The sequence below is a fragment of the Pongo abelii genome, chromosome 6 (assembly GCF_028885655.2).
Source record: "Pongo abelii isolate AG06213 chromosome 6, NHGRI_mPonAbe1-v2.0_pri, whole genome shotgun sequence".
In the NCBI taxonomy this organism is placed as follows: domain Eukaryota; kingdom Metazoa; phylum Chordata; class Mammalia; order Primates; family Hominidae; genus Pongo; species Pongo abelii.
Window position 1 is genome coordinate 9,845,405 of NC_071991.2, and position 26,490 is coordinate 9,871,894.

Here is a 26,490-nt window from a genome sequence, read left to right on the forward strand (position 1 = left end):
TGACAATCTACAAACAATTTTATTAGCAAAAGGAATAAGTGCAGCATAGGAGAAAGAGGGGCTCCTCCTTCCCCTCAAAGGCATCACTGCCCCTTCCCAAGGGGCAGCCCAACGGGGAACAAGAGGACCCCAGGGTTGCAAGCAGGCTGGAATCAGACAAAAGTGATCCGTGTCCGGGAAGCATTGACCTGCCACACGTTGAGCTCCTCGTATTCATCCAGAGCCGCCTGGAACTGGGTGGGTGTGAAGCCGCGAGATACGCAGCGCTGCTCTGCCTCAGAGAACCGGACACTTCGGCCCCCTGAGACCAGTTCACGGACGGTGGCAAATATCACATCTGCTGGCCTCTGAGTCCTGAAGGAAATGAGTGGGTGTGTTAGGTCAGGATACAAACAGGAATGCTCAACATCAACAGAGAACAATGGTGGCCAGTGTTAGAATTGAGGCCAACCTCAGACACATGGACACAGAAGCCAAAGTGATGCAGCTTTGGCCTTCACTAAACCACTCACCTAGCTGTCTGCCCCTTGTCTCCTAGAAGAGAGTCCTTTGACATCTCCATTAGCCTGATGGCTTCATTCACATCTTCTTTCTCTACCACGTCCACCATTCTCAGACGTGCCTAAGGGGAAGGTAGGGGAGAGATGGGAACGGGAGGAGGGCAGTGGAACGAGTCAGGGGACACCCTTGTTCTGGCTTTAAGGCTGGGCAGCCCATGGGTCACCTACTCACAAAACAGGAGTGGAGTCCCCCCTCCCCCCAGCATCCGCAGTGTTGGGCCGGCACTGTCAGACCGAGACAAGTGCAATGCCCAGGGCAGCGTCCAGCAATTGCCCAAGTCTCCGCCTCTCAACACTGGCCAGTCCCGGAGTTCAGCTGTCCTGTGAGGGAGACCAGACCCTTTTGAACGCCACTGGGCTCCCCAGCATGACAGATGGAGCTTGGGGAGCTCAGCCAAGAAGACAATTGGCAGAGAGAACGTGTCCCGGGGGCTCGGGAAGTGCTAGCTCAGCAGTAGGTCGGGTAATCACACTACCTGCACGAACAGCACTTTGGAGCCCCCAGGACTGAGGTCCAAGACGGGAGGGCAGAAAGGAAGGTCTGTAGCACAGGATCTAGGACACACGGAGTGAAACAGACCCCAACCACCCCCTCAGTGAAGGTTAAGAAATGGGGAAAAGGCCTTTCCCTCCACGGACGCTGTGCGTGCCCTGCTGGAGCAGCAAGTACCCACAGTGCGGTAGCACGGAGAGGACCACTATCTGCACTGTCAGCACTTTAGCCCCGGCAGGGCTGGAGCGGGAGGGAGGGAGGCGGCGATGAGCGCACGGTAAGGAGCTGCCCCTTTAAGGGTCAAAACAGATGGCCCTCCAGCAACTTGGGCACTTACCAGAGCAGTGGAAAGGCGCAGAATAGCCAGCAGGGTCCGGGCAGAAGTATAGGTGGCATCCTTACTAGCCCAAGCCTCTCGCCTCATCTCCACGTATGCTGCTGTGATGTAGTCAGCCAGAGACTCTGGCACCGTGGGCTGCTTCTCACGGCACATGGCTATGTAACGCCTGTGGGGGAAGGTTCATGGGGAAGCAGAAGAGGGAGATGGGGAAGAGAGTGAATATGAGCCCATGTTGTTTTCTGTACCAGGGCTCCCCATTTAACATGGTCCCCTCCAGGAATTTTAAGTGGAAAAAACAAATTAGTGGGTGATTATTTGTTTGGCTTGAATATCACTGATGGATTTCGCCAAACATATAGCCCCCCAGTATCCTCCAAGTTATTTCCTATTTTTTTCGGGAAAATGGCCTTTGTAAGACAAATCCGTCTGTCATTAAGAGAGGATCCAGACCCCTCCTCTTGAGCGCATGACATGGCAAAACAGATATATTTTATTTAAAGAGACTTGTTTACAGAATATTTAAAAAGGAGTAAAAACCTGAAGGAACGCTGGAGGCTCATGGGAAAATAGCGATAGAGATTATCATCCAGAATGCCTGGGAGCAGGTGTTTTAAACTTCAAATTGTGGAGTATTTGCATATACATGAGATAGCTTGGGGATAGGACTCCAGTCTAAACATGAAATTCACCTATATTTCATATACAACTGATACACATAACCTGAAGGTAATTTTATTAAAAATATTTTTGTGGGCCAGGCACAGTGGCTCATGCCTGTAATCCCAGCACTTTGGGAGGCAGAGGCGGGCATCCTGGCCAACATGGTGAAACCGCTCTCTACTAAAATACAAAAAATTAACTGGGCGTGGTGGTGTGCGCCTGTAATCCCAGCTACTCAGGAGGCTGAGGCAGGAGAATCACTTGAATCTGGGAGGCAGAGGCTGCAGAGAGCTGAGATCACGCCACTATACTCCAGCCTGGGTGACAGAGCAAGACTTCGTCTCAAAAAAAAATAAATAAATAGCGTAGGAAACAAAGTTTCCTGTGTCCCTATCATATGAAGTGTGGAATTTTCCACTTAAAAGCTGATCTGAGGCTCTGGACATGTCTGTAGCGGGAAGTGGTGGTGTGAAAAACACACACCCTAAGACTAATAAGCAATTTTTCAGGAGGCTCGCGTGGCCCACGCCAACATTTGCCCGTCTGTACCCAGCTCTCCTACCTCATGAGCTTCATGTCCAGAGGTTCAAACTGGGAGGGGGGCTGCCGGCTGTGCTGGTGCACATAGGTGATGTGCTGGGCCAACCTGGACAGAGGGAAGGCAAAAAGGAACACCCTTTTTAGGGCTACACACCCATGTCCTCTTAGGTGTCCCTCTTTTGGCTCTGCCACTTCCTCACAGTGTAGGAGGGACAAGCTTTCCTGGGAAATCCTCATCAGCATTTCATCCCCAACCCACCATTTCCCTGAGAACCGTGGACCAGCCTCTGCTGCAAGGGGGAGGCTCTGGTGTTTCCAGTAGCGTGGAATTTGTTTTCTGATTCACCTCCCCTCCTCCCTACACAGATCATTACAGGGGACCTCTCTTTGGGTGTTGAGCTTCATTCACCGTAGGTCATTGTCTCGGTCAGGCCGGTCCTGAATCAGCCAGAGAAGGTCAAACCGGGAGAGCAGTGCAGCAGGCAGCTGTATGTTCTGCTCCAGGCTGCGGCGAGGGTTGTAACGCCCGTAGGCAGGGTTGGCGGCAGCCAGGATGGAGCAGCGGGCATTGAGTGTGGTGAGAATGCCGGCCTTGGCAATGGAGATGGTCTGCTGCTCCATGACCTCGTGGATGGCTGTGCGGTCGGCCTCGGCCATCTTGTCGAACTCATCAATGCAGCACACACCCTGGTCAGCCAACACCAGGGCCCCACCCTCTAAGGTCAGTTCTCCGCTCACAGAGTCTCTCAGCACAGCTGCCGTAAGCCCCACTCCCGAGGAGCCCCGGCCTGTTGTGTACTGGCCTGGAAGAGAAGAAATAAGGAACCATGAGAGAGAAAGAACAAGAACGGGAACAAGCAAAAGACAACAAACGGGCCAGGAAAGCGAGGCGTGCGCTGGGATCATTCCACTCCCTCCACCAGGCCTTCTTGAGACGCCCAAGGATCTGTGGGGCACTGGCAATGTCCCCCTTCCCCTCCCACTGCTTCTCTTCAGAGCACAACTGTGGCTCACTGAAACCTTGGCTCCTGAGCTCAAGCCATCCTCCGGCCTCAGCCTCCCAAGTAGCTGAGACTATAGGCACTCACTACCACACCCAACTAATTTTTAAAACTTTTTAGTAGAGGCCGGGCGCAGTGGCTCACTCCTCTAATCCCAGCACTTTCGGAGGCCAAGGCCAAGGCGGGCAGATCACGAGGTCAGGAGTTCGAGACCAGCCTGCCCAACATAGCAAAACCCTGTCTCTACTAAAAATACAAGAAGTGGCCAAGTGTGGTGGCACGCGCCTGTAGTCCCAGCTATTCGGGAGGCCGAGGCGGGAGGACTGCTTGAACCCGGGAGGCAGAGGTTGCAGTGAGCCGAAACCATGCCATTGCACTCCAGTCTGGGTGACTGAGACTCCGTCTCAAAAAAAGAAAAAAACAAAAAACAAAAAACAAAACAAAACAACACCCCAACAAAAAAACTTTTTAGTAGACATGGAGACGGTCTCAAAATCCTGGCCTCAAATGATTCTCCTGCCTCAGCCTCTCAGAGCATTGGGATTACAGGCGTGAGCGACCATGCACGCCTACTTTTTGAATAAGCACTGTGGTCCTGGCTGTCACTATATTCACCTCTCCCAAAGCCCAACTACTTACTGCGGGGGGCCAGCCGATCGATGTACGACAGGAGCTGAGACTTGGCCACACCAGGATCCCCCATCAGACAGATGTTGATGTTGCCTGGAGGAAGACAGCCCTGGAATGACTCTTCTCCCAATGCTTGGCCAACAACAGAGCAATTTTGAGTTCTGCCTCCCCCTAACACCCAGCACTATTTCTAAGCCCTCCGTGTCCACGAAAGCAAGATGTCCACTCTTATACTGTGACCTACCAAGACACTTGTCATCCTTTTTTCCTCCTAGACTTCATCCACCCTGAGTCTCTCCCTTGTTTCTTCTTACCCCGGATTTTCATGCCTCGAGGAGACTGGTCTACACCCCCCACTAGCAGGAGCAGCAGTGCCTTCTTCACATCTTCGTGTCCATATATTTCTGGGGCGATTGAAGCTGCCAGCTTTTCGTAGAAATCCTCCTCTGTAGAGAAATTAAGGTGGTTGTATTTTCTGGGGGAAAAGGGAGCTAGGATGTAAACAGAATTTCCTCTCCCCTGCCCCTCACCTGCAATCTGCCTCAGCTCCTCCCTGGTGAGCTCTCCAGCCCCAGACTCATCATCCTCACTCTTGTTCATCTTCACAATCCGATGGGCTTCCAGGTAGGTTTCTGAGAGTAAACCCTTGGGCAGGAAAATGCCAGGATACAGATGCAATCCCTTCAACTTGCCCATCACTGGATTCCCTAACAATTTCTTGACAAATCGCTGGGTTCTGTTTTGTTTGGGGTTTTGCTGCTCACTTTTCTCTGTGTGGGTAGAATGAGCAGGTGAGGGAAAAGGGGATGATCCATTCCTTATGTCAAACTCTTCCTTACCTGTACCACCTGTCGGAACCCAGTGCGCAGGATTGGCAAGAAGATACCAGTGACGCTGACGTGGTCTCCAGGCTGGGCAATCCTTGTGTTCTCTCCTTCTACCAGCACCGTGATACTACGAGGGATATTTCCCACAGGCACTTGATCACTCTAGGGGAGAGAAAGGCACATAAGGCTAGGAGAAATGGACAAGGACCCAACCTTCCCTCCCTAGGCATCCCACTTCAAAGGCTCCCAGGCTACCCAGCCACAGACAAGCCCACAGGATGGGTGCTGAGACCTCCTTTCCCCTTTCCAAAGCTCTCAGGAAATTCTAGTTCCACCTCCCTCCTGCACTTCCCTCTTTTGTTCTTCTTTCTTCCTGCCATTCCACAAGTGACTACAGGATTCAAGTGGACTCCCGATCCACCTGCCCAGGGCCACGTACCCCAAACTCACATGTTCTTGCATCTTCATTTCCTGGAATTTGATGAATTTGGAGCCCCGTGTCTGCAGATACAGCCGCCCTCCTGAGCGGTTGGTTTGGCACTCCTGGCTTGGGCACATGATCAGAGGCATGAAAGTGGGAGACTGGATCTAGGATGTGAGAACAGAAGCACCAAAGGAAGTCAGAAGGAAAAGAGCCCCATTGGGTCGGTCCTTTGAATCACATTTTCTCTTCATGGCAGACATCTTGGAAGTGTCAAGAACCCTCTGAACTTACTCTGGGTCAACAACAAACACCCAGAAAATAGGTAAAAAGACCACTACATACCCAAGAATGAAAGGCAAACACACAGGCAACTTTTACAACCAAATAAAACAATAGGCATCACAGGATCAAATTAATCTCTACAAAACGACTAACGGGTAAGTGCCTTCCTGCTCCTTGCTCCACACGTACCGGCTGGTAGGTCTCTGCCCCACACTGGTCACAAGTGTAAGTGGCCACCACCATCTTGGGTTTGACTTCAGAGACACGAGTGACGATTCCACGCACAGTCACCAATTTCCCCACAGAGTCAGCCCGCACTTCCCGGATCACACGAGGCTTGTTGCTGCTTGGGCCTTGAAAATACAGCTCACTAAAGGGGAGAAAACAGTCACAAACAAGATCCTGGAGAACCAATCCCTACATCCTTCCCGACAGAGACCACTCACAATCTGCGCATGAGTTCAGCAGGGTACTGGTTCTGGGGGCTTCGGGCCATCCCAGGGTCCCGACTCCGCTGCTCCATCATCAGCCGATGCTCAATGTAAACATCCAAAACATCTTTATTTACCACCTAAACGAGGACACACACACACACACAAAAAAAAAATGAGCGACAGGAGGGAAAGGAGAGCACAGAGAACACCAGGCAGAAGTGCCCCTCCTTTCTGCCTGCTCAGAAAACATCAGTATCTGAGCAGCCTCTCTACAGAAGCTTAAACGCCTCGCCCTTTGTTTGCCATTGTTCTCTAGCCACTCACTTCCCTCTCCTTGTACTGAGGTAGCAGCTCTTGTACGGCATCGGCAAAGAGCTTCGCGTAGCGCCTGGCATTCTCACAAATTGAGTCCACCAACTCGGGGTCATCCTCGGCTACGTCGTCCAGGTCCACATACAGAGCCACCTGTTCCCGATGAGCCAGTCGAACCTCAGGTGGGGAAGAGACAGAAACACCTCAGAACCACATTCACCTTGCTCACCAGTGTTCATATGTAAAAATGCATCACTGAGAACTCAGCACAGGCTCTGGACATCCACAGGGGAGAACACAGCGCCACACAGAGCGATACTCGTCTTTTCAGCCCTCAAACCCTCTAATTGTTATGTTTTTAATAAAACAAGCCAAGCTGCTGCTTATGGCTCCTTAAGCACCCCACTCCCCATTCCCTTTACCCAATCTTAAACTTACCAACTGGTTCCCATACTTGAACTGCTTCTTCCCAAGTTCATCATCCTGGTAGAACTCTTCTAAGAACTTCTTAACCTTTTCTGTAACATGAAATGTAAAACCATAAGACACATTACCACCCATCTCTCTGATAGAAATCTTAAGGTACCTATTTTCGCTTAAAACACGACCTATGAACTAATTAATAATATGAGCATTTAAATAAACCTACCGAATTCTCCCCAAAGTGGGCGTAACTCTTTTTCACAAATCTGTTTTCAACCAGCGAAGAATAAAGGGCCCGTGGCAGTGCACAGAGCCATCCAACATCTTCTCCCCAGGGGAATTCCGGTCCCTACTTTAGTTTAAAATCCTAGCGCCCTTCCCCATTGGCCCCCCCATACTCTGGTCTCAAGGTTCTCAGCTTTCTTTCCACCCCTATGATCCTCCGCTTTCTTTGGGTCCCCTGAGCCCCTGATTTCGCCGGGACCTCCGCCACCAGGCGGGTACCGCACCCCACCCCCGCTCCCGCCATCGCTTCCGCTCTTAGTAAACAAAGAAGCACATGGGCCCGGATTCCAGCCGCTTCACAGCTCGGGATTCCTCCGCTCAGGGCGGGAGCCAGTCCAGCCATTGGCCATCATACCCAGAGACACCGCGATCCCAGCCCACTGCCGCCTTTCCCGGGCCCGAGCGAAGCTCCCGGATCCCAGGCACGCCCCCCGGGCCGCAGCTCTCTCCGCGGCCGCCGCGCGGAAGGACACTGTTTACACGACACTCCCTCCAACCGCGTCGCGCCACTTCCGCCCGGGTCCACTTCCGCTCGGAGGGCGGCCTAAAACGGCCAATCCCGGCGCGCAGCGGCCCCGGCCTGCCCGCCCCCGGGGCCTCCGCGCGCCTCCGGAGGACGCGGGAACCTGGGAACGCCCAAAAGCGCGGAGGAAAGCGGGCCCGGGGGCCCAGAGCCCTTAAGACTCCCCTGAGGTCCTTAGCGCGACTTTTCCCTGTGCAGCCCCCAGCCGGGTTAGCACCCCCCAAACCCCCAACCCCACGACCCTAACACCTTTACCAGGTGGGATTACTAAGTTTTCTTCAACATCGATGGCCCCCCGCGCGCTTCCCAGGCCCCGTGGGCCTTAGCCAGGCCGCAGGTCGACCCTGCCTCTGGCCTCGCGCACCCCAGAACCCGCCGACCCCGGTCCCCCAAAACCACCAACAGGTGTTCCCCGGGAGGCTCCCCGCGCAGGACGCCCTCCCAGGCTTGTAGACCCGTACCTTTTTCTAGCGCGTAGTCCTTCAGTGCCATTGCTGCCGAGCCCCGTGCGGCAGTGCTTGGCGGACTCAAAGGTCTTGCTCCTAGGGCAGCTGAGAACCTCCGCGCGGTGGACTGTGGCCGGCCAACCGAAATTGGCGCGAAACGTCGCCTCCCACGTGACCGGCGCCACTGCGTGCGGGCCAATCGGAGAAGCCGGCCCTCTCCACCTCCCGCTAGCCGCAAGCCAATCACCGTGCCGGCCTGGAATGAGTGACGGGGAGGCGGTGCGGGCGTCGGAAGGGAATCTCCGGGCAGGGTAGGGCAGGCGCCGGGTTTCCCGCGGTCCGAGCTGGCGCGGGCGGAGGAGAATCGCTCTTAAAGGGCCAGCGCACGCGCGTTCTTTTGTTCCGGGGCCTCAGGGCGGGGCAGGCCCGACTTTCGCCGTCTTCTTGTCTACTCTCCAGAACGGCCATGATTTCCCAGTTCTTCATTCTGTCCTCCAAGGGGGACCCGCTCATCTACAAAGACTGTATCCTAGACCCGTGGGGCTGGGAAGGGGCGGAGGGGCCAGGCGGGAGGGGCGCCCAGGGCCAGCCCGTGTCGCAGGATCCTTCACTGAGTCCTTCCACCCGCCAGTCCGCGGGGACAGTGGCGGTCGGGATGTGGCCGAGCTCTTCTACCGGAAGCTGACGGGACTGCCAGGAGACGAGTCCCCGGTTGTCATGGTAACCAGCGGCGGGAGGCGGGTGAGGAGCGGGGCCCTGGCGGGCCGGGTGGGCGCCAGCTCCCTCCCAGGACTGGTTCCTTGGTAGATTCCACTTGGGGGGTGCATTCCTCCAAATAAAGCTAACGTGAGGCCCGGCGCGGTGGCTCCCGCCTGTAATCCCAGCACTTTGGGAGGCCGAGGCGGGCGGATCACCTGAGGTCAGGAGTTCAAAATCAGCCTGGCCAACATGGTGAAACTCCGCCACTACTAAAAATACAAAAAAAAAAAAAAAAATTAGCTGGGCGTGATGGCGGGCGCCTGTAATCCCATCTACTCGGGAAGCTGAGGCAGGAGAATCGCTTGAACCCAAGAGGCGGAGGTTGCAGTGAGCCGAGATCCGGACACCCCACTCCAGCCTGGGAGACAGAGCGAGACTCCGTCTCGGGGTGGGGGGGGGTGGGGAAAAAAAAAAGTCCATCGGGCGCCAGCAACACACCAGGCCCAGCTCCCTGCGTGACTCCATCCTCAGCAACTCGGGGTAGTTACTGTAATTAACCCCGTTTCCACATTGGGAAGCTGGGCCCAGGCACCTGTCATGTATCTCCCAAAGTCATTGCTGTTGTGACTAGTAAGAGGCATCGGGAACCGAGCTCAGGTCTCCTGGGTTCTGATCACTCCACCTCCCTTTTCTTAACGCCCTCTTCTCCCTGCCTGTGTCTCAGCATCACGATGGCCATCATTTCATTCACATCAGACACAGCGGCCTCTATTTGGTGGTCACAACTTCAGAAAACGTTTCTCCCTTCAGCCTTCTAGAACTGCTCTCCAGGTGAGGAGGGTTGGGCTGGGCACCTGGTAGCTAAGAGGGGTCTGAGAGGAGGAGAAAATACACGTTCCAAGTGTTTCCTCAGGTTGGCCACCCTTCTGGGCGATTACTGTGGCTCCCTGGGCGAGGGGACCATCTTCCGCAATGTGGCTCTGGTATACGAACTCCTGGATGAAGTGCTGGTGAGAATCAACGATCCCCTTCTGTGGCCCCTGCCTAATTCCCCTGAAGATACATCTGCTCTTCTACTGTGGGATGCTGTGGTTAGGAGACCAAGTCTACCTTTTTTTTTTTTTTTTTTTTTTGCTTTTAGAGACAGGGTTTTGCTCTGTTGTCCAGGCTGGACTGCAGTGGTGCAGTTATAGCTCACTGCAGCCTGGAACTCCTGGGCTCAAGCTGTCGTCCTGCCCCAGCTTCCCCTGTGCCTAGCTAATTGTTTATTTTTTGTAGAGACGGGAGTCTCGCCATGTTGCCCAGGCTGGTCTTGAACTCATGGCCTCAAGCCATTCTCCTACGTCTCGGCCTTCCAAAGTGCTAAGAGTACAGGAGTGAGCCACCATGCCTGGCCTCACTCCCCCTCTTTACCCCTTCCTTCCACTGACCGCTCAGACTATCCTTCCTTTACCACTAGGACTATGGCTATGTACAGACCACATCCACGGAGATGCTGAGGAATTTCATCCAGACGGAAGCTGTGGTCAGCAAGCCCTTCAGCCTCTTTGACCTCAGCAGTGTTGGCTTGGTCAGTAGAGGGAAAGAGGAGGGTGAGGAAGGAGAAGTGGGGTTGGCTGGGGTTGTCAGACCTGATGATTGATTGCTTTGGATGCTTTACAGTTTGGGGCTGAGACACAACAGAGCAAAGTGGCCCCCAGCAGTGCAGCCAGCCGCCCCGTCCTGTCCAGTCGCTCTGACCAGGTGAGGGAAGGATCCATGGGGTCAGACCCTCTGGTTTTGCTCTGTGATCCGGGAGTCCAAGATCTTAGGTCGGGCACAGCAGCTCACGCCTGTAGTCCCAGCACTTTGGGAGGCCGAGGTGGGCGCATCACCTGATGCCAGGAGTTTGAGAGCAGCCTGGCCAACATGGTAAAACCTCGTCTCTACTAAAAATGCAAAAAAGAAAAGAAAAAGACCCTGGCACATCTTCTACCTCCCCCAGATGTAGGTGGATGTGGGAGATGATCCCTTCCATCACCCATGTCCCCACCCTAGAGCTGTAGCTTCGACTGTCCTGTCCTTTCTCCCTGTCTGTCCATTTCAGAACATAGGCTATTCTGCTTCCAACCACCCAAATCCTCTCTCTTTCTCAGAGCCAAAAGAATGAAGTTTTTTTGGATGTGGTCGAGAGATTGTCTGTACTGATAGCATCTAATGTAAGTTTGAGTTCCCAAACCTGGAGCTGAGGACAGATGGGACTTGGGAAACGTGGTGGGGTGGCTAAGATTCCCAGCAACGGCCGGGCATAGTGGCTCATGCTTGTAATCCCAATGCTTTGGGAGGCCGAGGTGGGAGAATTACTTGGGGCCGGGAGTTTGAAACCAGCCTGGGCAACATAGCCAGACCCCGTCTCTACAAAAAATACAAATAAACAAATTACCCAGACATGGTAGTGTACACCTGCTGTCCCAGCTACTTGGGAGGCTGAGCCAGGAGGATCACTTGAGCCCAGGAGGTTAAGGCTGCAGTAAGCCAAGATCGAGTCACTGTACTCTAGCCTGGATGACAGAGCAAGACCCTGTCTCTTAAAAAAAATAAATAAGTAAATAAAGGCTGGGCACGGTAGCTCATGCATGTAATCCCAGCACTTTGGGAGGCCGAGGTGGGTGGATCATTTAAGATCAGGAGTTTGAGACCAGCCTGGCCAACACAGTGAAACTCTGTCTCTACTGAAAATACAAAAATTAGCGACTTATGGTGGCAGGCATTTGTAATCCTAGCTACTTGTGAGGCTGAGGCAGGAGAATGTCTTGAACCTGGGAGGTGGAGGTTGCAGTGAGCCGAGATCATGCCACTGCCAGCCTGGGCAACAGAGCGAGACCCTGTCTCAAAAAAAAAAAAAAAAAAAAGACTCTAAACTTGACCCCCTCTGCCTCTCAGGGATCCCTGCTGAAGGTGGATGTGCAGGGAGAGATTCGGCTCAAGAGCTTCCTTCCCAGCGGCTCTGGTGAGGCATCTGCAGGCAGGACCCAGGGTTGGGGTTAGGGCAGGTTCCTTGGGGTTAGGGCAGGTTCCTTGGTGTCTTAAACCATGGCGTTGCTGAGCTCTCCTGATGATCTCTTCTCCGACAGAGATGCGCATTGGCTTGACAGAAGAGTTTTGTGTGGGGAAGTCAGAGCTGAGAGGTGAGGAGAAAGTGGGTCTTTCTCCCCTGGGAGTAGGTCATTGCCAGAGTTGATGGAGAGAAGTCAGACGGAGCCTCCCCTCCTTGCTCCTCTCCCAAAACATGGGTCAGGAGAGAAGTCTCTGTTTCCAGGTTATGGGCCAGGAATCCGGGTCGATGAAGTCTCGTTTCACAGCTCCGTGAATCTGGACGAGTTTGAGTCTCATCGAATCCTCCGCTTGCAACCACCTCAGGGCGAGGTCAGGGTTGGGGTGGCCTCATAAATTCCGTCCACCATGGGGAAGGGGGCAGTGGGGTCGTGAGACCAAACTAACCTTGTTGCTCTCTGGTCTCTCAGCTGACTGTGATGCGATACCAACTCTCCGATGACCTCCCCTCACCGCTCCCCTTCCGGCTCTTCCCCTCTGTGCAGTGGGACCGAGGCTCAGGCCGGTGAGACAATTTCCTGGGTTCTAGAACTACCTTGGAACCCAAGCCAAGACCTGTATGTTCCCAAGACTCACTGCAGAGTGGGGGTGGTGGTAGTGGTGACGGAGTGCAAACTGGAAAAAGGCTTGGGCTGGGCGTGGTGGCTCACACCTGTAATCCTAGCACTTTGGGAGGCTGAGGCGGGAGGATCACTCGAGCCCAGGAGTTCAGACCAGCCTGGGCAACATAGTGAGACCCCGTCTCTCTGGGGAAAAAAAAAAAAAAAAAAAAGGAAAAAGCTTTGGCTCATGGAGTTGGGCTGGGCTTCAGCCCTTTTCCCTCTTGGGAGTACAGCCCACACCCACACAGCCCCGCATGGAGGTCCCCGGTGGGGAATGGTGAGATGCCAGTAGGAGATGGCCTGAGTCGTGGTGTTTTACCCTCTCATCCAGGCTCCAGGTTTATCTAAAGTTGCGATGTGACCTGCCCTCAAAGAGGTAAGAGTGAGGCCGGCGTGGCCGAGTTCAGCTCTGTGGGACAGGAGACAGGGACAGGGCACCTGCTGCTTCTCCCTTCAGATGCAGCTGATGCCTCAGAAGCCAGTTAAGGTAGAGGCTGTAGCATGTGGGAAGGTGGGGGACACCTGTGCTGAAATCCTGTTGTTACACTGAAGAGGAACAGGACAAGGGACTGTGCCTTCCTGGGGCTGACTTTGTTCCCGTCTCCTCCGTAGCCAAGCCCTCAATGTCAGGCTGCACCTTCCCCTGCCTCGAGGGGTGGTCAGGTGAGTGTGTGCACCCACCACGGGGAGATTCCTGGGGAGAGAGTGAGCTCGGCATGACGGGCCTGCCTCAAGAAGGTGCCAAGCCCAGCACCTTCCCTCTCCAAACTCCAGCCTGTCTCAGGAGCTGAGCAGCCCAGAGCAGAAGGCTGAGCTGGCAGAGGGAGCCCTTCGCTGGGACCTGCCTCGGGTGCAAGGAGGCTCTCAACTCTCAGGCCTTTTCCAGGTATTCACTGTGGACCCCCAGCCCCTCTCCTCCCACCTTCATTTGCAGCCCCCACCCAACCCCCCCGAAGCAGCTGCTGCCTGGTTCCCCCAGCGTGGTCAGCTTCCTGCCCTCCTTCCTCCCCCTGCCTCTGCCCCTCACAGATGGATGTCCCAGGGCCCCCAGGACCTCCCAGCCATGGGCTCTCCACCTCGGCCTCTCCTCTGGGGCTCGGCCCTGCCAGTCTCTCCTTCGAGCTTCCCCGGCACACATGCTCTGGCCTCCAGGTCCGATTCCTCAGGCTGGCCTTCAGGCCATGCGGCAATGCCAACCCCCACAAGTGGGTGAGACACCTAAGCCACAGCGACGCCTACGTCATTCGGATCTGAGGCTCCCCAAACAAGGACACGACGGCCAAGGCGGCGGTTTGTCCCACGGGAGGACAGTCTTTTCTTTTCCAGCCTCCTGGCCTTCGGACTCTGAATCTGGGCAGGAAGAGTCCTCAGTCCTAAGACCAGGAGGGGGCAATGGGCCCAGCCTTTCCGTGGTATCTGATGCAGGAAGGACTGCAGTGGATCAGAACTCACAAACCAAACTTTTATTCTGAGAAACTGGCTGTACAATATCTAAAAAGAAAGTAACATGAAGGAAGCAATCTACAACTTCCTTCCGCTTAGCGTGCATACATGTGTGTACGTGCACATGTGTACATGTCTGCAGGTGTGGGAATCCGGGGGCTGGCAGGTGGAGCATCACGGAGCAGGCTGAGGGGAGCCAGAGTTGGGCTGGGAGCCATTCGTTTTTGGAGTCCCTGGAGCTGGAGGGGGACTGTCCCCAGGTTCCTGCTTCCCCCCACAAAGGGCACTGCCACTGAGTGGGGAGGGGGATGATGCCGGGGGAGGAACTGGAGAAGGATGGGAGGTGGGGCCTCCTTTGCCCTCCCCTGTTGGGGGAAGTGAGACCACGATGTACTTCTGGACACTCCCAGGACCAGAGGGAGCAGTGCTGGGGGGTGCGGTGGTGGCAGTGGAGACCAGCTTGACGATGGGCTGCACGCTGGGGACGGTGGTGGTGACGGGCGAAGTGGTGGTGGAACCTGAGCCGGGGGCCGAGGTGCTGAGAGACAGGACCTGGATAGAAAGGAAAGGCAGGCCGCTTGCCCTGTGCCTTCCCTGCCCCCCCAGAGGCCTGGCGAGGACACTTCACTCGCTCCCTGCCTGAACAAGTTGTTCCTATAGTTCACCCTGTAGACAGCTATGGCTGGAGAACTTGCTCATGCAGGGCAGCTACAGCCCTGTAGGACCCTGGTGGGTGCCTCTTCCAGCTCTTGACCTGGGGCCCAGAGGGGACTGTGCTCTACTCCTGGGCCTCCCCGGGGTGTTCTGAGGCAACCCGGGCCCTCCAGATGCTCCCTGTCTCACACAGCTCTGCATACCTGCTGGGTGGATGGGGCGCTGGAGGACGACGACATTACAATAAACTTGGTTGGAGGAGGGGAAGGCTGTGGTGGGGCAGCCGCTCGTGCAGACACCAGTGTCTGGACAGGAAGTGCGATGGAGCCAGGAACCTTCAGCAAGCCAGGGGTGCGAGGGCCAGGCTGTGGGGCCTGTGAGAGGGTCAGCGTGGGCCGGGGCTGTGGGGAGAAGAGTAAAGGGGGAAGTGACAGCATCTACTAAGAAGAGGAGTCTGAAGGGAGAGGCCTGGGCTCCCCTCGCTCTTCTTCAGTGGCTCTCACTGGGGCTGGGGCATCCTCACTCGGGACCTGGTTGCCCTGAGACTGCTGACTCAGGGCCCATGTGGCTGTGTGCGAGTGCCCATCCCACACCGGGGTTCTCCTCCGCTTCCTCTTAGTCCTCCTCCCCACCCGGCCACGGACCTGCGTGATGGTCAGAGTGGTCCTGTTGACCTGCTGAGCCTGCAGAGCAGCCTGGGCCCGAGCCTTGACCACATGGGAGCAGAGGAGGGGCCCAAGGGACCCGAATTCTGCCCGATAGGCGTCCTGATTGTCAGGCGGGGGGCGCAGCTTTGCCAGAACAGGAGCACAGTGTTTCTGCAGACAGAAAAAAAGCCGGGTAGAGGGAGGGCTGGTGACACTCTTGAGAAGAACCTTGGGGATGGGGTAAAAAGACATTATCATCTCAGTGCCCCTGTTGGAGGCCAAATTATGCTGAGCTATTAGTGTGTGTACAGAACACTGTGGGCTTTCTCATAAGAAAAGGGCACAGGGCCAGGTGCAGCATCTTACGCCTGTATCCCAGCACTTGGGAGGCTGAGGTGGGCAGATCACTTGAGGTCAAGAGTGTGAGACCAGCCTGGCCAAAATGGAGAAACCTCATCTCCACTAAAAATATAAAAACTAGCCAGGCGTGGTGGCACGCACCTGTAGTCCCAGCTACTGGGGAGGTTGAGGTACTAGAATGCTTGAACCCAGGTGGTGCAGGCTGCAGTGAGCAGAGGTTGCATCACTGCACTCCAGCTTGGGTGACAGTGAGACTGTCTCAGAAAAAAAAATAAAAAAGAATGGCTGTGCATGGTGGTTCACGCCTGTAATCCCAGCACTTCAGGAGGCTGAGGCTGGCAGATCACCTGAAGTCAGGAGCTCGAGACCAGCCTGGCCAACACGGCGAAACCCTGTCTCTACTAAAAATGCAAAAAATTAGCCAGGCGTGGTGGTGCGGCCTGTGGTCCCAGCTTCTTGGGAGGCTGAGGCACGAGAATTGCTTGAACCTGAGAGGCAAAGGTTGCAGTGAGCCTGAGATCGCGCCACTGCACTCCAGCCTGGGTCACAGAGTGAGACTCCATCTCAAAAAAAAAAAAAAGAAAAAGAAAACATGGGCACTAACATGTGAATGAACTTGCTAAATACTGTGGCAGGATGGTTAATCGAGGGCATTTGCCTTGTACAGAGAAGACCACAGAGTAACACAGGAGCATTGGGGAAGGATGGTCCAAATGCCACAGGCTGAGCGTGTAAGCCCTTCTTTTTTGGGGGGTGGTGGTCTCCCTCTGTAACCCAGGCTGGAGTGCAGTGGCACAATCATAGCTCACTGTAGCCTTGAACTCCTGGGTTCAAGGAATCCTCCCACCTTGGCCTCCCTAGTAGCTGGGACCACAGACACGTCACCACTCCCGGCTAACTTTTTGTTTTTTTGCAGGTGGGATCTCACTACGTTGCCCAGGCTGGCCTCATACTCCTAGGCTCCCAGAGTGCTGGGATTACAGGCAGAAGCCATCATGCCCAGCCCCCTTATTTCTTACTCAGCCTAAGTCTCAGTCTTTCCATCTGTAAAATAGTATCAGACTCTGCAATGTGCTCTGAAAACATGAGGCAAAGATGGGAGTAGGTGAATAAAATATGCCATATGCATGCTAAACTCTGCCTGTGTCTCAGTGGGCAGGTGTGGGGACAGGGGCTTCGGTCACCAGCAGGAGGCTCTGCACATGGTCTGCTCCAATCCGGTCAATGTTGCTCAGCACAGGGCCGTCCAGCACACTGCGGATCCGCTCCCCTTCCTGCTGCAGCCGGGGCAGAATCAGAGTCTTGATAACCTGTTGGAAGGGAAAGGGAGAAGCGAAAGCCGGAGGGTCACCAGGGTCTCCCAGATGGGGGTACAGTGCCCTCTATAACCTCATGACTGCGTCCCCTCCCCCATTTCTTCCTCCCAGAAGCCTAACATCGTGTCCCAGCTCAGCCAAGCCTGCGATGGAGCCATAACGAGTTGTCCAGGGCGTCTTCTCGTCCACCCAGCTCTGTAAGGGGAAGGAAATAAACTAAGATGAAGGGGACTGAAAGGATGATTGATAGGGACCTAAGTCTTTCATAGACACTTTCCTTGTAAATCATTAAGACATTACAATGAGGCCAGGCGTGGTGGCTCACGCCTGTAATCCCAGCACTTTGGGAGGCCGAAGCAGGTACATCACCTGAGGTCAGGAGTTCAGACCACCCTAGGCAACATGGTGAAACTCTGTCTCTACTAAAAATACAAAAATTAGCCAGTTGTGGCCAGGTGCAGTGGCTCATACCTGTAATCCCAGCACTCTGGGAGGCCGAGGCAGGCAGATCACCTGAGGACGGGAGTTCTAGAGCAGCCTGACCAACATGGAGAAACCCCATCTCTACTAAAAACACAACATTAGCTGGGTGTGGTGGCACATGCCTGTAATCCCAGCTACTCGGGAGGCTGAGGCAGGAGAATCATTGGAACCCAGGAGGCAGAGGTTGTGGTAAGCCAAGATCGCACCATTGCACTCCAGCCTGGGCAAGAAGAGCGAAACTCCATCTCAAAAAAACAAAAAAATTAGCCAGTTGTGGTGACAGGTGCCTGTAATCCCAAGTACTCAGGAGTCTGAGGCAGGAGAATCGCTTGAACCCAGGAGGCAGAGGGTGCGGTCAGCAGAGATCGCACCACTACACTCCAGCCTGGGCAAGAGTGAGACTCCATCTTAAAAAGAAAAAAAGGCATTACAGACAAGCCTCAACACTCTTAGACCCCCCACAAGTTCCAGTCCCTCTTCCCTCTGCCCCTTGTTTCCAGTGTGACTTCCCCCAACCAGAGGTGGCCAGTGATGAAACAAATGACACTCAAGTTTTCCTGGCTCACCTTGGTGAAGGTCTTGGTGATCCGGGACTGGATGTTGTTAGTGGTTGTGCTAAAATGCTTGCAGATCTGGGCCACCAGGCGGGCAGCAAAGTCTCGGAGTGCCCAGTGATTGTCCACATCTGGTCGCAGGCACAACTGTCTGCTCACAATGCAGGTCATCACAGCCGGAATCAGCTCATGGACCTAAGGGAGAAAGGGCGGGGCAGCTGATTCGGGTTTTGTTTGTTTGCTTGAGACAAAGTCTTGCTCTGTCACTCAGGCTGGTGTGCGGGGACACAATCATGGCTCACTGCAGCCTCAATCTCCTGGGCTCAAGCAATCCTCCCATCTCAGCCTCCCAGGTAGCTGGGGCCACAGGTGTGTACCACCATGCCTGGCTAATTTTGTTTTGGTTAATTTTTTTTTGTAGAGATAGCAGTCTCACTACTATCCTCAGGCTGTCCTCAAACTCCTGAGCTCAAGCAATCATCCCACTTCGGCCTCCCAAAGTTGTTGGGATTTCAGGCGTGAGCCACTGCTGACCACTGACTTCCTGTTGGTGGCAGCAGGGTCCTTAGTCCCCGGAAGGGAGGATGGGCAGGATCACTCACGTATTTTTCTAGATAGAGCGTGGGGTTGTCCATCAGCGCCTTCACCATACGCATCAGGTAGATGAGCAGGGCCAGGTTGTTCTGAACCACGTTCACACGGACCTGTGGGAGGGAGGAGTGCTGGGCATGGGGCAGGGAGACCCTCACAGGAGCTTCCACTGCCGTCCCTGCACTGTGGAACCTCATGCTCTCACCCCCTCCGAGATAAAGGTACTGAACCGTGGCAGCATCTGATACAGCCCGGGGTCCGTGGCAATGCTTTGCAGGGCTTCCTGTGGGAGGAGGGAAGCCAGTCAGGTGGGGGTGGGATGTGGGGAGCAATTCATAGGGCCCCCAGGAGGAGGAGTCTCAGGGCCAGGGCAGGCTGGTGGGGCCCTCACCGCCCTCTTGGCCTCGCAGGAGCCCACGCAGGCCTCAGTGATCTCCTTGTAGTAGAGCTGCTGCTCCACAGATAACTCGTGGATGCTCCGGGGCTTCAGTCGCAAGGGGGCCCCGTCCAGCAAGGGTGGCGCCTTCTTCTCTTTCCCTGTGTGATTGGAGAGGTGGGTCTGACAAAGAAAGCTCCAGAAGAAACCTCAGTAACAGAAGAACCTTAACCCTCCACTTCCCCTGAGACCCAGGAGACCCGGCTTCTTCTTAGGCTTCCCCATCCTTTCTGGGGCTCTCTGGCCCTCACCTCAGCCACTTCACCAGTGGCCACATGGAGGCCTGGCATGGTGGCTCACACCTGTAATCCCAGCATTTTGGGAGGCCAAGGCGGGCGGATCACGTGAGGCTGAGTTTGAGACCAGCCTGGCCAACATAGCAAAACCCTGTCTCTGTACTAAAAAAAATTACAAAAATTAGCCAGGCGTGGTGGTGGGCACCTGTAATCCCAGCTACTCAGGAAGCTAAGGCAGGAGAATCGCTTGAACCCCGGAGGTGGAGGTTGCAGTGAGCTGAGATGGTACCACTACACTCCAGCCTGGGTGACAGAGTGAGACTCCGTCTCAAAAACAAAAAAAAAAAGGAAACAAAACAAATGGCCATGTGTCTTTGGGCAAGAGTCCAGAGAGGCATGGCCTAGGAGGACTGACCTTTGCCGTCGGCTGTGGTGGCCCCTTGACCTTTGCCCTTCAGGGGTCCGTCTTCCTCCTGGCCTGGCTTGGCTGACTTCAGGGGTTCTGTGGCTTCGGCCTTCTGTTGCTCTTTGGGAGCTGGTGGGAAAGCAGGCACAGCAGGAGGGGTGACAAGAGTAGCAGGAAAAGTAAAAGGTGGGAGGAGGCCGGACTCGGTGGCTCATGCCTGTAATCCCAGCACTTTGGGAGGCCAAGGCGGGTGGATCACCTCAGGTCAGAAGTTCGAGACCAGCCTGGCCAACATGGTGAAACCTCGTCTCTACTAAAATTACAAAAAATTAGCCAGGTGTGGTGGTGTGTGCCTGTAGTCCCAGCTACTCAGGAGGCTGAGACACAAGAACGCGTGAACCCAGGAGGCACAGGTTTGCAGTGAGCCAAGATTGCGCCACTGCACTCCCCCACTCTTGCACTCCAGCACAGGCAACAGAGTGAGACTCCGTCTCAAAAAAAAGGTGGAAGGAGAGGGAAAGGGACCCAGAGACCCAGAGGGTGGAGCATGGAGGTTACCTGGGGGTGGGTTCTCGGGGATAGCTGGCTGGCAGCCCTCGATGCTCAGCCAATGAGCTGCAAGGAAGGCAGGTGTCAAGGTGAGTTGCCACGCATGGACATTGGGGAGTTGCCCCATGCTATGGAAGCGTGTTTCCACTCCTGCTCTCCTTGCAACTCACCAGGGATCTCACACTGAGCTTTTCTTCTATTGTGAGGCTCCTCACACCCACACACATCTGTCCTCCTTTCCCTCCTCCCTGCCACCCTGCTCTCCCCTCCCCCAACCTTTGAGGCAGACGTCCAGGGGCACCCGGGGCAGAGGGGTATTGATGATGTCGCTCAGATCAACTTCCTTCTCCTCGTAGAAGTAAAGCTCCCGGCCCCCACCAGAGGCGAAGCGGAAAGGAATGAACTCCTGGGCATGGAAGCCATAGAGTGGCTGTGGCAGGAGAGAGGGGAACAGGTAAGAAGGGAGCCGGAGGAGACCTGGCTGAAGGATGGCGTCTCACCCCGTCCCCATTGCCCTGTCCCCATCACCCGCCCCCTGCCTGTCTCCTCAAATCACCTCAACATTCTTTAGCTTCAAGGCGTAGTCAATGTCACTGGTGGTGAGCTTCTGCCGCTTCCCCATGTGCATGAACTTCAAGGCATCCTGCGGTGGATGACAGAACAGACATCAGCCCAAAATCCTAAGGACGGGGCCCCGGGTGACATGGACCCAATGTGGAGCTGGACAGAAGGGCCAGGTCACCTGTGCGATCTCTTTGATGCGGTAGCTGACCTCATCCGTTAGCAGCTGGCAGGTCTCCTCCTGAATCTGGGCGATGCCCATGGATTCAGCCACCACCTTCATGGACTCCGAGGGCAGCACAGTGTTGCTAAGCTTCAGCTTCTTCTCCTCAGCCATTCTGGAGTCCCTCTTCTCCTCCCTGGAAGGATGAAGCCCCCGGTGGAGAGACGGAGACCCTGGCAGAGGAATGGGGCAGGCAGAAGAAAAAGAAACGTGAGACACAGGGAGAGGGCCAACAAAGGGAGGACAGTGGAGAGAGGGGAGGAACTCGGAGTGTCTTATGTCCATCCCCACGTGAGTCAGCCGTGAGGTGTAACAGAGAAAGATAGAAATCTGGGCTGGGGCCAGGTTCAGTGGCTCACTCCTGTAATCCCACCAGCACTTTGGGAGGACGAGGCGGGCAGATCACTTGAGGTCAGGAATTCGAGACCAGCCTGGCCAACATGGAGAAACCCCATCTCTACTAAAAATACAAAAATTAGCAGGGTGTGGTAGTGCACGCCTGTAATCCCAGCTACTAGGGGAGGCTAAGGCAGGAGAATCACTTGAACCCAGAGGGCAGAGGTTGCAGTGACCCGAGATCACGCCACTGCACTCCAGCCAGGGTGACTCCATCTCAAAAAAAAAAAAAAAAAATCTGGACTGGGCCTAGTGGCTCATGCCTGTAATTCCAACCCTTTGGGAGCCCAAGGTAGGAAGATCGCTTGAGCCCAGCAGTTCGCGACCAGCCTGGACAACACAGTGAGACCCCATCTGTACAAAAAATACAAAAATTAGCTGGGTATGCAGGCACATGGCTGTAGTTCTAGCTACTCAGGAGGCAGAGGTGGGAAAACTGATAGAGCCCAGGAGCTCCCAGGCTCAAGGAATCCTCACACCTCAGCCTCCCAAGTAGCTGGGACTATAGGTGTGTACCACTATGCACAGCCAATTTTTTGGGGGGGCAGGGGCAGAGACAGTCTCACTATGTTGTCCAGGCTGGTCTTGAACTGCTGGGCTCACGCAATCCTCCTGCTTCGGCCTCCCAAAGTGTTGGAATTACAGGCCTGAGCCACCAGGCCCAGCCCAGATTTCTATCTTTTTCTGTTACACCTCAGGGCTTCAATCCCACCACTTTGAAGTCTTGGGCTCAAGCAATCAATCCTCCAGTGTTGGCCTCTCAAAGTGTTGGAATTAAAGGCGTGAGCCGAAGTGCCTGGCCCAGGCTCAGCTTTCCTTATCTTCATAGCAATGCCATCCATCCAGACACTTGTTCTTTATCTGAGCCTTCACATCAAATCCACCAGGTAGGCCAGGCGCAGTGGCTCACGCCTGTAATTCCAGCACTTTGGGAGGCCAAGATGGGTGGATCACTTGAGGTCAGGAGTTCGAGACCAGCCTGAGCAACATGGTAAAACCCTGTCTCTACTAAAAATACAAAAATTAGCTGGGCATGGTGGCGCGTGCCTGTAATCCCAGCTACTTGGGAGGCTGAGGCAGGAGAATCACTTGAGCCTCGGGGGTAGAGGTTGCAGTGAGTTGAGATTGCGCCATTGCACTCCAGCCTCAGCGACAGATGGACTCCGTCTCAAAAAAAATAAATAAATAAAAGATAAAAAAATAAATCCAGTCAGGCGCAGTGGCTCACGCCTGTAATCCCAGCACTTTGGGAGGCCAAGGCGGATGGATCACCAGGTCAAGAGATGGAGACCATCCTGGCCAACGTGGTGAAATCCCATCTCTACTAAAAATACAAAAACTAGCTTGGCGTGGTGGCACGCGCCTGTAGTCCCAGCTACTCGGGAGGCTGAGGCAAGAGAATCACTTGAACCTGGGAAGCGGAGGTTGCAGTGAGCCAAGATCGTGCCACTGGACTCCAGCCTGGCGACAGAGCAAGACTGTCTCAAAAATCAATCCACCAGGTAGTTCAACCTGACTCCTCTGCTCCCACTGCTTGGCCCAGGTCACCATCATCTATCCACTGGGTAACTCCAAAAACCTCCCAACAATGTCAACCGGAGTCTACCCTTGCCTTTCTCTACATCTATTCCTAACGTTGCAGCCAAAATGCTTCTGTCAAACTGTAAAGCAGATTGTCATTTCTTTGCTCAAACCCTCATAATGGCTCTCCACTTGCCATAAAGTAAAACCCAAAATCCTTATAATGGGCAGGTGCAGTGGCTTAGCTCATGCCTGTAATCTCTGCACTTTGGGAAGGTGAGGTGGGAAGACTGCTTGGGCTTAGGAATTCCTGACCAGCCTGGGCAACATAACAAAACCCCATCTCAGGCCAGGCACAGTGGCTCACGCCTGTAATCCTAGCACTTTGGGAGACCAAGACGGGCGGATCACTTGAGGTCAGGAGTTCAAGACCAGCCTGGCCAACATGGTGAAACCCTATCTCTACTAAAAATAAAAAAATTAGATGGGCGTGGTGGCGGGCACCTGTAATCACAGCTACTCGGGAGGCTGAGGCAGTAGAATCACTCAAACCCAGGAGGCGGAGGTTGCAGTGAGCAAAGCTCTGTGTCATTGCACTCCAGCCTGGGCGACAAAGCAAGACTTCTTCTCAAAAAAAAAAAAAAAAAAAAAAAAAAAAAAGACAAAATCCTTATAACGTCCTACAAAGCCCTTCAAAATTTGCCTTCTCCCCATTATCTCTCTGAACGCCCTTCCTTCTGCCACTTTGACCCAGACACATACATTCCTTCTGGCTGCTCCTTAAACTTGCCAGGTATGTACTTGCTTAATAGCCTTTGCTCCATTCCCTCTGCCTGGAATGTTCTTCCCAGATGTCTAATTGGCTGCCTACCCTGACCACCCTATTTAACTCTGCACTCTGCCCTCAGAGTGGGGGCAGCCCACTCTTTCTTTTCCATAGCATTTAACATCTTCTGGGCATGGCGCGGGGGCTCACGCCTGTAATCCCAACACTTTGGGAGGCCGAGGCGGGCAGATCATGAGGTCAAGAGATCGAGACCATCCTGGCCAACATAGTTAAACCCTGTCTCTACTAAAAATACAAAAATTAGCTGGGCATGGTGATGCGCGCCTGTAGTCCCAGATACTCGGGAGGCTGAGGCAGGAGAATCGCTTGAACCCGGAAGGTGGAGGTTGCAGTGAGCAGAGGTTGTGCCACTCCACTCCAGCCTGGCAACAGAGTCAGACCCCGTAGACAGGGCTCTTTTTTTTTTTTTTGAGCTAGAGTTTCATTCTTGTTGTCCAGGCTGGAGTGCAATGGCACGATCTTGGCTTGCTGCAACCTCCGCCTCCCAGATTCAAGCAATTCTCCTGTCTCAGCCTCCCGAGTAGCTGGGATTACAGGCATGTGCCACCACACCGGGCTAATTTTTGTATTTTTAGTAGAGACGGGGTTTCACCATGTTGCTCAGGCTGGTCTTGAACTCCTGACCTCAGGTGTTCCGCCCACCTTGGCCTCCCAAAGTGTTGGGATTACAGGCATGAGCCACTGTGCCCGGCCAACAGAGCTCTTTATTATGTTCACTGATGTATTCCAGGAGCCCAGCCTGGGACATCATAAATATTTGTGAAGTAAATGAATTAGTTGTAAGGCTTAGAGATATTGGTGCTCAGTAAATACTTGGTATCACTATTATTAATAGGTCATAGGCCCAAGCTTTGAGCTTACACTGTAGTTAAAAGGAAACTGGGCCGGGCGTGGTGGCTCACGCCTGTAATCCCAGCACTTTGGGAGGCTGAGGTGGGCGGATCACGAGGTCAGGACATTGAGACCATCCTGGCTAACACACTGAAACCTCGTCTCTACTAAAAAATAGAAAAAAGTAGCCGGGCATGGTGGCAGGCGCCTGTAGTCCCTGCTACTCGGGAGGCTGAGGCAGGAGAATGGCGTGAGCCCGGGAGGTGGAGCTTGCAGTGAGCCGGGATCGCACCACTGCACTCCAGCCTGGGCAACAGAGCGAGACTCTGTCTCAAAAAAAAGCAAAGTGGAGCCAGGTGCAGTGGCTCACGCCTGTAATTTGGGAGGCCAAGGCGGGAAGATCACCTGAGGTCAGGAGTTCGAGACCACCCTGGCCAACATGGCGAAACCCTGTCTTTTTGTAAAAACACAAAAATTAACCAGAAATGGTGGCGGGCGCCTGTAGTCCCAGCTACTTGGGAGGCTGAGGTGGGAGAATCGCTTGCACCCAGGAGACGGAGGTTGCAGTGAACCGAGATCATGCCACTGCACTCCAGCCTGGGCGATAGAGGGAGACTCCGTCTCAAAAAAAAAAACAACTCACCCCAGTAATCCCAGCACTTTGGGAGGCAGAGGTGGGGGGATTGTTTGAGGCCAGGAGTTTGAGACAGCCTGGTCAACATAGTGAGACCCCTATTTCTGCAAAAATTTAAAAATTAGACGGGCATGGTGGTGTGAACCTGTCATCCCAGCTACTTAGGAGGCTGAGGCGGGAGGATCGCTTGAACTGAGGAGTTGGAGGCTGCAGCGAGCCAAGATGGTGCCACTGCACAACAGCCTGGGTAACAGACGGAAACCCTGCCTCAAAAAAAAACAAAAACAAAAAAAAAGTAAAGTGGCACACTTGGAGTTGGACATTAGGAAGATTAACATGAATACTGTTCAGGAGTAGTACAGGTAGGGTGGGGCCGTGCTGGAAGGATGGGAAGAGGGAGGCCGAAAAACAAATTGGTTCTTTTCAAACCATCCCTGATCTCCTCCCCCACTTTTATAAGTCTTATCTACAGGGAACACAATTATTCGAGACATACTCTGTGCCTGGCGCCGGGTTTACAAGAGGCGGTCGTGTCCCACTTCCCTGGCGAACTCCTACGAATCCTTCAGTACCCGGCGGCACCCTCTGCCAGTAAAGGCTCATAAAACACGCTACAGTCACAGGATCTCCTCAGATCGGTGGAGGCGGCAGGAAGGCGTCCCAGGGAAGGGTTAACTTGAGCGAGATCCCAGCAGAAAAGCAGGTCGAAGATCCCCGGGCAGCGCGAAAGGAGGTTCAGAGAGCCCACCCCATCTCCTGCAACATCTCTCCAATGCAGGCACACACACGGGGTCCCCACGAGCACAGACACACAACCAACCGTCCTCTTTCCAGTCCCCACAAGGGACCTTCAAAGGGTCTCCTCCGGGGTACCACTCAGACCCGCCCCCGCCAGCCGAGCGCGGGGAGCAGGAAAACTCTAGCCGCAGCCGAGACGCTGCTCACCCGCGCTCGGCGCCATCTTGGCCCCGCCCCCTCGTGGGAGCAGGTCCTGGCAGAGCCGAAGAGCAAGTCACTGCCCCTTCCCCGTGCCAGAATAAGTCCTCTAGGCTCGCAGAATGAAATTATATTTTAAAAGTTTGTTTTTACATCTACATATAAGGAGCACTCCCTCTTGGTGTAATTACTGCAATTTATTCCTTCACTACCCGGCTGCCAGGACCTTCAAGAGGCGCCACAAAACGGTGGCAGGGAAACCTGGAGCAACAAGGCCCCACCCCTGTTGGGC

General features: G+C 54.4%; 3 protein-coding genes across 11 annotated transcripts; 1 reads left to right on the plus strand and 2 right to left on the minus strand.

The window, feature by feature from the left end:
* On the minus strand, positions 1 to 8,326 carry MCM7 (minichromosome maintenance complex component 7). The gene is made up of 15 exons (XM_002817741.6): positions 8,196 to 8,326; positions 6,942 to 7,021; positions 6,516 to 6,680; positions 6,204 to 6,328; positions 5,947 to 6,127; positions 5,502 to 5,639; positions 5,064 to 5,213; positions 4,755 to 4,869; positions 4,539 to 4,670; positions 4,234 to 4,317; positions 3,003 to 3,396; positions 2,616 to 2,699; positions 1,391 to 1,559; positions 513 to 622; positions 1 to 354 (listed from the first exon to the last, which is right to left on the minus strand). Exons 1-15 carry the CDS (start codon positions 8,224 to 8,226, stop codon positions 153 to 155), a joined length of 2,160 nt encoding a protein of 719 aa, XP_002817787.2. The 5' UTR covers positions 8,227 to 8,326; the 3' UTR covers positions 1 to 152.
* On the plus strand, positions 7,794 to 14,124 carry AP4M1 (adaptor related protein complex 4 subunit mu 1). 6 transcript variants are annotated; one of them, XM_054559061.1, is made up of 16 exons: positions 7,794 to 8,491; positions 8,640 to 8,704; positions 8,812 to 8,900; positions 9,604 to 9,710; positions 9,793 to 9,889; positions 10,339 to 10,449; positions 10,542 to 10,622; positions 11,015 to 11,077; positions 11,802 to 11,868; positions 11,993 to 12,046; positions 12,178 to 12,284; positions 12,383 to 12,477; positions 12,906 to 12,950; positions 13,187 to 13,237; positions 13,349 to 13,460; positions 13,604 to 14,086. In XM_054559061.1, exons 1-16 carry the CDS (start codon positions 8,442 to 8,444, stop codon positions 13,826 to 13,828), a joined length of 1,419 nt encoding a protein of 472 aa, XP_054415036.1. In that variant the 5' UTR covers positions 7,794 to 8,441; the 3' UTR covers positions 13,829 to 14,086.
* On the minus strand, positions 14,016 to 26,239 carry TAF6 (TATA-box binding protein associated factor 6). 4 transcript variants are annotated; one of them, XM_024249509.3, is made up of 15 exons: positions 25,759 to 26,239; positions 20,992 to 21,206; positions 20,806 to 20,892; positions 20,526 to 20,679; positions 20,259 to 20,315; positions 19,710 to 19,829; positions 19,014 to 19,159; positions 18,828 to 18,905; positions 18,634 to 18,735; positions 18,044 to 18,226; positions 17,115 to 17,189; positions 16,863 to 16,988; positions 15,316 to 15,489; positions 14,875 to 15,072; positions 14,016 to 14,569 (listed from the first exon to the last, which is right to left on the minus strand). In XM_024249509.3, exons 2-15 carry the CDS (start codon positions 21,145 to 21,147, stop codon positions 14,192 to 14,194), a joined length of 2,034 nt encoding a protein of 677 aa, XP_024105277.1. In that variant the 5' UTR covers positions 21,148 to 21,206; positions 25,759 to 26,239; the 3' UTR covers positions 14,016 to 14,191. The 4 variants fall into 4 exon arrangements, with proteins under 4 accessions (XP_024105277.1, XP_024105280.1, XP_063581722.1 ...); XM_024249512.2 differs by having other exon boundaries at positions 21,022 to 21,206; positions 25,759 to 25,979; XM_063725652.1 differs by lacking the exon at positions 20,259 to 20,315 and having other exon boundaries at positions 21,022 to 21,206; positions 25,759 to 25,979.
* Between the last annotated feature and the right edge of the window lie 251 nt (positions 26,240 to 26,490).